The following is an 11,733-nucleotide window of genomic DNA, read 5'->3' as shown; positions in this document are numbered from 1 at the left end:
CCTCAAATGATCACAGGGGAACAACCATCGTAGATGCAATAATATTTATTAATGGCAATAAATTAACACCGGAAGAGCACATTACACATCACAAACACAAAAGACACATGGGTAACAGAATCCAAACACTACACTCACTTGAGGACATTTGGTCCTTTCATTGCCAAATCCCTCAGGGGATGAGGCCTCCCCACGGGGAGATCCAAGGGTCACAGATTCACAGAATCTCAAAGCGGGCGCTGAAGGTTCAAATGGGGCGCCCACCTGTCATGGGAGAGGGGCTTCTGGTAACCAGAGAAGTAGAAAGTAGTCCATGGTATGTGGGGGACTGCGTAAGGGCGACCCAAGACTCAAGTCTTCCTGCCAGACACGGACCCAGGGAGACCTTGGGGAAATGCATCCCACGGAAATGTTCCTGCTTCCGGAGGACACGTTCTGGTCCTTGGAAAAGTGCCCGCGCCTTGTGCACCCAGCGCAGGCGTCGAGTCCGACCCGCGGCGGCACAGAGTCTCCCGAGGTTCAGCGCCCACTGGCTGGACACCCGCCTGGACCGAAGGGCAACACAGGGCCACGCCTGCAGAGCTGCGGGTCCCGCGGAGCAGCTGCGGGATCAGAGACAAGGTCCCGGGTGCGCCACCAGCCTCAGGTCCCACGTGAGCAGACGCACGAGGTTGAAGATGACGGTGGCTTCGTGGCACCGAGGCGAGTCCTGGAACCCGGGAAGAAGACGAGCGGGGCTGAGGCAGGAATTTCTTCCCGAGAAACTCCCCTGGGTCCCTCACCGGCCGAGCCTCCCCTCCAACCCTCACGGCCCGAGCCTCGACTCCCGGCCGGCTCCACCTGACACGGTCCCCGCTGGCGTCTACCCCCTTTTCCGGGCCCGCTCCACTCACAGCTCTCCGCGTTTTGTGTCGCCTTCTGGGTGGCCGGAGGGACTTCCTCCAGGAGCCTGGCCGCACCAGCTGGAGCTGGAGGGGGGACAGGAGGTGAACGAAAGAGGCGGAGGAGAGAGTCTCCCACCCACCCCGCCCGCGACCCTCCCAGACGCAGACCAAACCCCGGATCTGGGGACACTGAGAGGACGCGAATCGTGTCTGGACGGTTTGGGGCTCGGCCGGCCAGATCTAGAATCCTGCGGCCTCGCGGTGCGACGGAGCGCGCAGAGCCACCTCGGGGGGTGGAGGGGCCGAACCGGGAGATACTCACGCAGGCCGCCACGTCCCGCCCGGCGGCCGCCAGCAGCTCCAGGGTCGGGGGGACGCCGGGGAACAGCTCCGGGCTCTGCAGGCTCTTCAGCACCGCCTGGGCGTCCGCGAGGCCCCGTGCCACGAGGCGGAGCCGGGCGCACGACTGCGGGGACCCGCGGAGTTAGAGAGGGTCGCGCCCGGGCCTGCGCCTCCCTCCCCCGGCCCCACTCCCCAGCCGCCGGGCCGCGGGCCTCACCGAGGGCCGCGGGGGATCCCTCCTCGGGCGCAAGGAGCAGTTGCGCGGCCTCCAGCTCAGCGTCTCTTCCTCCTGCCGGACAAGGGCTGGGGTGAGGCTGGACCTCCTCGCTGGGGTCGCTGAAGCGCTGGCCCGTCGGGGATTCCGGGACGTGCACCGGGACTGGCCGGTACGGTTGCGCGTGTTGTGCACCCAGCACGGAGCTCTCCCAAGGCGTGAACATGGACTGAAATGCAGCCCTTGCGGAGCGCTGCTCCCCAAGGTGAGCGGTGTTCTCAAGGAGGGACCGCCCTCTTGTGACTGGCACAAGGGCGTGACTGTGCCCAGAGCCCCGGGGCCCGGAAGATCTCGTGCTCAGAATTCTGGACCCTGACATCCGAGATGCGCCTGGCGGACGCTTGGATGCCGGGCCCTGGGAACAGGGACCGGCGTCTCCTATCCCGGCGGGCCCAGGGTTCCTGGGAATGGGGGGAGGGGTGCTGAGCATCACTCACGTAGCGGTCTCTCAGCGCCTTGACCGCTGCCAGCGCCCTGGGGTCCAGCGAACGGTAGTGCGAGAGGATGCAGCGTCGGGGTGCAGCCACGTCTGGGCCCGCCGCCACGCTGACTGTCACCAAGAACCACAGCCCCACGGCCACCGCGGTCGCGCCATTCGGCCCCATCTCTGCTCCTGCATGAGGCGCGGGACGTCAGGGAGGCCGAGGGGAAGCCCCTGACTCCAGCCCCTGCCTCTGGTTGGGACCGACGCTCAGCGCGCTGGCGCTTAGCACCCGCAGGGGAGAGGCGCGCTGGGCCCCGAGACCTCTCTACCCTCAGCCTTTCTCCCCTCACACCTCACCTGCAACGTGCCCTGGGTGCCTCGTGCTGGAGCGGGGCCTGCCTTCCACTGTCCCCTGTGAGGCGTCCAGAGTTGTGTGGAGCATCGGCAGCTGTGCCTGCACCCTTCATGGCGGCTTTTATGTGCGGGACGGAGAACTGGTGAGCGGCCGGGCTTCCCCGTGCGAGTTCAGTTTTCCGAACATCAGCGCTGGCCGCTGGCCTGGGAATGAGGACTTTACTCGCCCGAGGGACGGTGCCAGCCATGGCTCTGCCCCAATGCTCTATTCTGAGCCAACTGTTTTGTCAGTTTTTCCAACATCTTTTTGTCTTTCAGCCTTGTTGGTCTTTTTTTGCACTTTAGGAAAGAACTGAAAACACACCATTTACTTCACTTCGAAGAAGCAAACTTGGCCGAGGTCCCCACACACGGGCCTGCCTGGGGAGTTCATAATGGGGGTTTCTAGTGCCCTCTTTTTCTTCACTCTCTTTCATTACATTGCTGTCCGTTTCTCCCTGTCTTTCTATCATTCTCTGCATGAACATTTCCCTTTCTCTGCTCTCTGGTTATTCCTCATTTGAGTCTTTGACAAACTCTCTCTGGCTTTCTTAGTCTGTCATTAAATGATATTTATCCATTACCAACTACAGTCCTGTGCCGCTTAACCATGGGGACACATTATGAGAAATGCATCATTAGGCAATGTCGTCATTGTGCGAGCATCACAGAGTGCACTTCCACACACCTAGATGGGGCAGCCTACCGCACACCTAGGCTGCATGGTCTGGCCTATCACTCCTGGGCTACAAGCCTGTACAGCATGTTATTTTACGGAATACTGTAGGCAATTGTGACACAATGGTATTTGTGTATCGAAACATACCTAAATATAGAAAAGGTACAATAAAAATATGGTTTAAAAAGATTATAAATGATACACTTGCATGGAGCACTTAGCATGAATGGAACTTGCAGCACTGGGAGTTGCTCTGGGTGAGTCAGTGAGTGGGGAATGAATTCCAGTGACGGTCTAGGACGTTATTGTCCACTGCTGTAGACTATAAACATTGTATACTTAGGCTACACCAAATTTATTCAAAAATATTTTTCTTTCTGCAGTAATGAATTAACCTTGGCTTATTGTAACTTTTTACTTTATAAACTTTTTAATTTGTATTTTTTACTTTTTGATTTTTTTTTAACTTTTCTACTCTTTCGGAAGAATCCTTAGCTTAAAACACACATTGTACAGCTATACAAAAATATTTTCTTTTTTTATATCCTTATTCTAAGCTTTTTCTATTTTATTTGTTTGTTTGTTTTACTTTTTAAACTTTCTTGTTAAAAACTAAGACACAAACACACACTAGCCGAGGCCTACACAGTGTCAGGATCATCCATAGCACTGTCTTCCACAGCTTGTCCCACTGGAAGGTCTTCAGGGGCAATAACACGTGTGGAGCTGCTGTCTCCTCTGACAACAGTGCCTCCTCTGGAAAACCTTCTGAAGGACCAGCCTGAGGCTCTCCTGCCTGAAGAGGTGTCACGCTTTTCAGAAATATGTCCATGGTGGTGTGCTTGGTTTGTTTTTTCATCAGAGATTTGCTTGTAAGCAGTTAATGCACCATGATAAAGGTAATAAATGGCTATGTTACTGGCTGATATATTTACTATACTATACTTTGTATCATTATTTAAGAGTGTACTCTTTCTACTTATATATAAAAAAGTGTGATGTAAAACAGTATGAATGTTACCCCGGCAGCAGCCTCATTCATACATCTTGTGTTTACCACGTCTCTTGATTGTAGAGTTCTTCTCTACTATTGAAAACCTTTTGGTGTCGGGATTCATGTTTTCAGACTTTTTAAGGAGCTTGGTGAGGTCTGCAAAAGCTTCTGCTAAACCTTCACTGCGGATTTTCTTGGGGATTCTTCTTTTTCTTCTCCTGCAGTTTCCTTTTCTCTTGCTTCCTCTTTAGCCATGAATTCTTGTCCTGGTTCTGACAACTCATTAGTCGATTCCCCAGGAACCACCTCCAGGAGCTCCCCAGTGTCATCCTCACCCACCCGCAGGTTAAGGTTGTTTGTCGTCTCCACCACAGCCTTGTGGATTTCTGCAACCTCCTCAACCTTGAATAATCCTTTGACGTCATAGATAAACCTCTTGAGTGTCTTCTTCCAGATGAGACTCGTACACTCCTTGGTGACATCACCTCAAGTCCAAGCAAAGTTCTTGATACTGTCCAAGGTGTTGTAATCCTTCCAAAATTGCACCAGTGTCTTCCTCAGTTGCAGGAATACCCTGGGCAAAGGTCTTCTTTTGATAATAGGCCTTAAAAACTGCTATAACTCCTTGATCTGTTGGTTGGACAAAAGTGGTGGTATTTGAAGGGAGAAACTTGACTTTGATATTGAGATACAGATCACCAATAAAAGGAGGCTGTCTGGGAGCATTATGAATAATAAGCAAAATATTGAAAGGTACCTTATTCTCCAAATAGTACTTCTCCATTTTGCTGACATAGCAATTTGGAAGGGCATCCTAAAGGAGGAGCTGGGTCATCTATGACTTCTTATTGCCCCTGTGGGACACTGGCAGTGTGTGCTTATTGACAGGACCGAAGGCCTGGGTTCTTCCCGTGCCAGGTCACAAAGTGTTTCAGTTTGTAGCTGCAACACTGCCCCCAAGCAAGACTGTTATCCTGTCCGTAAAAGCTTTGGAAACTGACATTGACTTGGTCTCCTTATGGATGAAAGTCCTTTCAGGCACCCATTTCCAGAAGAGGAAGTTTTCATCCATATTAAATATTTGCTTCTGGCAAGTAATTTTCTTCCATAATCAGCTTATCTAGAATTTCCAAAAATTCTTCAGCTGCCTTCACATCAGCACTCACAGATTCATCATTCACTTTTACATTATATAATCAATAATAATCTTAAACCATTTAAACCACCCAGAGGTAGCAGTAAATTCAACATTATAGTCAGGTCCAGCCTCTTCTTTCAACATCGTAAATAAAACTTTTACTTTGATTGTGATCGTCATGGTGCTGAGAAGAATTTGCCTATGTGTCTTGTCTTCAGTCCAGTCATTAGAAGTTTCTCCATGTCTGATATAGACTCTTCTTGAATTTTTGTTAGTTTCATTGCTTTCAATGAAATAGATCCTTTAACAGTTTCCATCACTTCATTCTTGTTCTTCAAGACTGTAGCTGTGGTGGAATGGGACATGCTGGACTAGTGAGCAATAACCATCACCGATTTTCCACCTTTGTAGTCCTTAATCACTTTTTAAAACACACTTTTAAAAAAAAATTATTTTAAGTGTGTTTTTCCAGGACCCATCAGCTCCAAGTCAAGTAGTTGTTTCAGTCTAGTTGTGGAGGGTGCAGCTCACACTGGCCCATGCGGGGATTGAACTGGCAACCCTGGTGTTACGAGCTCACACTCTAACCAACGGAGCTAACCGGCCACCTCTCCTTAATCACTTTTAATTTGATTTCTAGGTCAGTCACTCTATGTGGCCTCTTATCAGCAGCACTAGCAGTGAATTGTGTATGCTTAGGGGCCATGATGAACAAAACAACTGAGATTAAATCAAGAACAAGAGAAAAATGATGCAATCAAGAGACGTGGTAAACACAAGATGTATGAATGAGGCTGCTGCCAGGGTAACATTCATACTGTTTTACATCACACTTTTTTATATATAAGTAGAAAGAGTACACTCTTAAATAATGATACAAAGTATAGTATAGTAAATATATCAGCCAGTAACATAGCCATTTATTACCTTTATCAAGTATTATAGACTGTACATAATTGTACGTGCTACACTTTTATACGACTGGCAGCTGACAGCACAGTAGGTTTATTAACACCAGTGTCACCACATGTCGTGATGGCTACAATGCCACTACATGATAGGAATTTTTCAGCTCCATTATTCTCTTATACAACGGTATATGTGATCCATGGTTTACTGAAATGTTATGTGGCCCATGACTGTATAAAAGTATTGTTAGTTTGCTGTGGAAAATTGGAATTACAGACATGTTTTTCTCAATCATTGTTAATAATTATAGCTACTATGTACTGAACACTTCTCATAATCTAGGCCCAACTTGAAGCTCTTCTCTTATATTTACTGCTTTATTCTCCTCATCAACGCTGTGACAGGTCCTCTTATTGGCTGATATGTTATAGATGAGGAAACTCATCTATAGCACATCTGAGGCACAGAGAGGCTATGAGTCCTGCCCAAGCTCACAAACCTTGTAAATGTGGCTTCGGGTTTTGATTCTAGATCTTCTGGATTATTATCCATGTTGTCTGCCATCTCTCATCTATATAGACTGATCTATCCATGTACAGAATAGCTTAGATGTGCTTTGGGCAAGTTCAGCCAAGCGTCCTACGTGAGACCACCGTTAATTAATTATAATTAAGTTCATTAACAAATATTGATTAATTACAGCCAAGTTGTGACTGTTTCTAAGATGTATGTATTCCTCAGCATTAATATGAAAAAATTATTTTGTTTTGTGGTGTATAAATTAAAAGGCATAGAGATTTTTTTTTATTGGGGAATACTGAGGAATAGTGTGTTTTTCCAGGATCCATCAGCTCCAAGTTAAGTCATTATCCTTCAATCTAGTTGTGGAGGGCGCAGCTCAGCTCCAAGTCCAGTCACCATTTTCAATCTTGGTTGCAGGGGGTGCAGCGCACCATCCCATGTGGAAATTGAACCAGCAACCCTGTTGTTAAGAAGAGCTCACGTTCTAACTAACAGATCCATCCGGCCGCCCCTGGCATAGAGGTTTTAAGAAACATCAAAATGGTTGAAACGTAAGAACTCTGAAAGATCCTGAGAGAAATTGTACTGAAACATCAGGAAAGATCCCCCAAAATGTCCATGCAGCATATTTTCCAAGCTTCCATTACTTCTCCCCCACCCTTCCCAGCAGTCCCCATTGTAGTTGTAATTCCAAATTGTTTTGGGAAGGTGACTTGACCTCCCCCCCCACCATTCCTGGCTGTAGCCATTTACCTCAGTTTGTCTCCTTAATCACAGTGATTGGGTTTGGGGGTGGGCATATGAACTAAGCCAGTCTAATCAGAGTGAATCTCAATCCTGAAGATCTTGAGGAAAAGACACTAGAAAAGAATGAAGTGTAAAGCCAGGGGACCTGCTAGCACCCATCTTGGAATTATAAGGGTAAACAGCTTATCCACCAGTGGAAGGAAGACCTGAAAGATGAAAACAAAATGAAACAAAACAAAACTGAGAGGTTCTCGAACTTTACCTGAAGTCTCACCTTCACTCTGGACTTCTCAATTTTTATAAGTCCATAAATTCTCCATTGTTCAAGCCATCCTGAGTTGGGGTTTTGGTTATTTGCCACCCAAAGTGTCCAAACTGATATACACCCATGGGGCTGAAATGAAACCACAAGTCTTCAAAGACCGAAGACCTAGAAGCAAAATTGGGAATGGCAGGAAGAGTGGTGTGTTGTGGGATTGGACACAGGAAAGTACCAAAAGCAAATTCCTGACAATCAATAATTCAACTCTGAGCACCACAGTGCAGGTTATTAGTTTGAGTTATGTACAATAAAAATATTACATTTAATACTGCTATGGCCTGAATGTGTGTTCCCTCAAAATTTATGTGTTGAAATCCTAACGGACATAGTAGGAGGGGTCACCAGAGGGTAGTAAAGTCAGGAGGTGGAGCCCTCAAGAATGGGAGGGCTTTCTTTTAAAAGTACAGCACAGAGCTCCCTAGCACCTTTCCACCGTGTGAGGACATAATGAGAAACTTTCCCCCTGAAAAATGGCCCTCATCTGACTTGGCACCTTGATCTTGGACTTGCCAGCCTCTAGAAGAGTGAGAAATAAATTTCTGTTGTTTACAAGGCACCCAGTCTGTGGTATTTTGTTAGAGCAGCCCGCCTAGACCTAGACATCTATCCTTATAGAAAGGTTTCCTGGGAGTCCCTGCTAGGGATGCCTACTGTATTACAAAAACTGCTTCCAGAATTGAACAACAACAAAAGCTCTGGAGAACTGACTTGTAAGTACCACTCAAAAATGATCTAGAAACTGGATCATTCCTACGTCACCTGTAGGAATGTGAAGCCACTCTGAATAACAGTTAGACGGTTCCTTATAAAACTAAACATGCAACTGCTAGTCAAGTAATTGTCCCAGTAATTGCACTGCTGGACGTTTGTTCCAGAGAAATGAAAACTTACATCTGTCTAATAACCTGAACACAAATGTTCACAGCAGCGTTATTCGTAATAGCCTAAAATTAGAAATGTCCTTCAGAAAGTGAATGGTTAAACAAACTCGGGTACTTCTATACCATGAAACAGGAATAAGCAATCGATGCACGCAACAATTTCAATGCATATCCAGGGAATTATGCTGAGAGAAGAAAGCCCGCCCCATAAGGCTACTACATACCACATGGTCCTATTAATATCATATTTTTGAAGTAATAATATTTTAGAAGTGGAGAATAGATGAGTGGTTACAATGGGATAGGAACAAGGTGGATGGTGGAGGGAGGAAGATGGGTGTGGTTATTAAATGGACAACCCTAGGGGTCCTTGCAGTGATGGAACCATTCTGTCATGACTGGTGATGACAGATACATAAACTGGTGGTGATAGATACATAAACCTACACATGTGATAAAATTGTGTAGAACTAACACACACACAATGAAAACAAGTAAAACTGGGGGCATCTGAGTAAGATGGGTGGATTGCATCAATGTCAATATCCCATTTATGATATTGTACTATAATTTTGTGAAATGTAACCACTGGGAGAAACTGGGTAAGCAGTGTGCAGGATCTGTCTGCGGTATTTCTTAGAGAGCAGCATGCAAATCTACAACTATCTCAATAAAAATTTCAATGAAAACAACTCAGAAAACGATGTGTGCTGAAAACAGGTGACCTACTGAAAGGTGGGTGGGGTTAAGAGAATCAACAAGGTAGTCATGTACCCAGAGGCTAACAGCATGGAGACCTATTACTGTCCTACTAGGTGAGCCCAGGCAGAGTGTGGCTAGAGATCCAGGAACACAGCCACTCTCGACCTCAGCCCAGCAGGGAGAGAATCAGGAGAATGGAAAAGAAATATCCCAGCCTTGCTCTTCTCCCTCCCTTCAATCTCCTGCCAGCACCTCCCATTGGCTGAACCCAACCATAAACCAGAAGTCTGGGGAGCCTCTCAGACGAAGTATCTGAGGGCCCCGTATGGGGGCCACAAATCAATCTGGAGGGGTGTGGGGACAGAGCCCCAAAAAGCAGTTTCCAGGCTCTCGGCCTCACATAGAAAGGTGCTGGCTCAGGTAGTAAATGGCCATCGACTGTGATCAAATGGCCATCAGCTGTGGCTAGTTGGCCGTCAGCTGTAACCAGTGAGCCATTAGCCATGAATATAACTGCCGTGGCTAGGCTAGCAGAAAAAGGGGGAGCTAGCAAGAAGATGGTGGCTGAGCCTGCAAGCGGCGCAGTGAGGGTTGAGAATTGTGTGGCTCGTGGTTCCTGTGTCTCCAACCCAGCCACCAGCGAGAGTATAGTGGTGTGACTCCCCTACCTATGGCTCCGTGGGTGTTCCTTTTTGGCCTCACCATGTCCTGCGTTCTTATGTGGGGAGCGGGACCAGAGTCCCTGCAGGCCGCCTGGCGTGACAACTGGTCCTGCGAGCAGAGTCCCTTGCATGACACATGGCGAAGTCGGCAGGATCCCTTGCACTACAAGGGGTCACCAGCACAGTGGCAGAGTGGCAGAGGGCAAATCCAGTGTTTTACTCAGCCATTATCATCATGTCTAGTAGTCAGACCAACATACTCTAACTCCAAGAAAGCTCTCAAAAATTGTTCACTCTACCAGGAATTAAGGAATCAATGAGCTAGAATTTCCCCTATATCCAATGAGTTTGTTGTTTTAATTTTTAATTACTCAGATAGAATTCTTTCTCCTTGTAAGAAATTAAAATATTATTGATAAAATGATATACCCCAATGATCGCAGTAGGGCCAGGGAGAGGAGAAGGAGACTGTTTATTCTCTGATAGGTCAGAGTATTTATTTCCCAGGCTTCCTCCCTTCAATGCCACCACAACTGGTCTGTTTCCTTCACCTGTGCCTGTGACTCTCTCCTTCCCAGGCCAGATAACCACTCCGAAGGCCCCAAGGTCTTACACTACCCCCTGTCCTTTCCCTTCACTATCTGATCCCTTTGTAAATACTCCTGGTATTAAATCCACCCCAAATTATCCTAACTTGATTGGGCCATCTGTTTTCATCTGTTTTCTGCTGGGGCACTAACTGGTAGCCTATAAATAAAGATGTGGGGAAATGCAAATGAGAGACAATGGTAAGACATAAAAAGCAGGCTACCAAACTCTGTATAGCCTGGTTCCATTTTGGGAGAAATTTATCATAAAAAGGGGCGGGGAGAGGAGTAGGAGAGGAGGAATAACTACTAATTGTCGAAAAGAATTACCTCCAGGAAATGGGATTAAAGGCTTATTTTAGTTTTCCAAGTTGTATGTTTTTGTATTGACTGAATTTTTACAATTAATGTGTTACTTTGGAAATCAGAAAACATAGGCACTAATAAATATATGTAAAATTTCTGCACGTTGGAAAAATTGTTCCAGACCTGGGTGAGAGAACAAAGAGAAGTGGGTGGTGAAGTTATAAGTGGGGTTTATTTTCTCCTTTACGCATTTCTGTCTTTTTCAAGCTTTAGCGATGAGCCTGCGTTAATTTTATAAGAAAAAGAAGTCAATTTTATTTTTAAGCTAAAGCAGGAGATTGATTGAAGCAGACAAACAGAGACAGACAGACAGACTGAGAGACCCTGGCCTGGATATTTGCTAGAAAAAAGGAATGAGAGACCCATGGAGTTAGACAAAGGCAGAGAGAGAAAGAGGAACAAGAGACAAGACAAAACCACAGGCATATACAGAGGGAAGAAGGAGAAATGGAGTGAAATGAAGACAGAGATAGAGAGAGAAAAGGAGACTGAATCAGACAGTTAGGGGTAATGATGGCATAGAGAACAACCTTTGAAACTGTCCAGGGTATAGGTAGAAATCCTCCCTATGACGCTAACTGTGAATCTTGGAGAAGTTCCTTCACCTTACAGTACCTCAGTTTTTCCATCTCTAAAATGAAGGTAATGGCAGGACATCCCTTGTAGTGGCCTATTTTGAAAATTAAATGACACACATATATATACATATATATATATATGTGTGTGTGTGTGTATATATATATATATATATATATTAGTTAGAAAAGGGCCTAGTGCACAGTAAGCATTATGTAAAAGCTCGTTATTCTATTACAACACAGAAAAAGACACGAGGATGATGAAGAGAGAGAGAAGATACAGGGAAAGACAGAGACCACAACTGGTAACAGAGAGTTGGGGCAGAGCC

At 46.6% G+C, this 11,733-nt stretch overlaps 1 protein-coding gene across 1 annotated transcript; it reads right to left on the bottom strand.

The window, feature by feature from the left end:
* Positions 1 to 610: 610 nt before the first annotated feature.
* Positions 611 to 2,526, bottom strand: LOC117035359 (interferon lambda-4-like). Its single transcript, XM_033129248.1, has 6 exons — positions 2,385 to 2,526; positions 1,938 to 2,113; positions 1,444 to 1,515; positions 1,207 to 1,350; positions 894 to 968; positions 611 to 709 (listed from the first exon to the last, which is right to left on the bottom strand). Exons 1-6 carry the CDS (start codon positions 2,524 to 2,526, stop codon positions 611 to 613), a joined length of 708 nt encoding a protein of 235 aa, XP_032985139.1.
* Positions 2,527 to 11,733: the final 9,207 nt, after the last annotated feature.

This window comes from Rhinolophus ferrumequinum, chromosome 15, assembly GCF_004115265.2.
Source record: "Rhinolophus ferrumequinum isolate MPI-CBG mRhiFer1 chromosome 15, mRhiFer1_v1.p, whole genome shotgun sequence".
NCBI lineage: Eukaryota > Metazoa > Chordata > Mammalia > Chiroptera > Rhinolophidae > Rhinolophus > Rhinolophus ferrumequinum.
Note: the sequence above shows the minus strand (reverse complement) of the source record. Positions and strands in the feature narration are given on the sequence as shown.

Excerpts from the sequence above, each read along its gene's own strand:
- LOC117035359 (XM_033129248.1), bottom strand. The coding sequence starts at position 2,526 with ATGGCTGGCACCGTCCCTCGGGCGAGTAAAGTCCTCATTCCCAGGCCA. Across the intron at positions 1,516-1,937 it reads AGGCGCTGAGAGACCGCTAC|GAGGAAGAGACGCTGAGCTG; the intron begins GTGAGTGATGCT and ends CTTGTCCGGCAG. Across the intron at positions 969-1,206 it reads GGCGGGACGTGGCGGCCTGC|CTCCAGCTGGTGCGGCCAGG; the intron begins GTGAGTATCTCC and ends TCCCCCCTCCAG.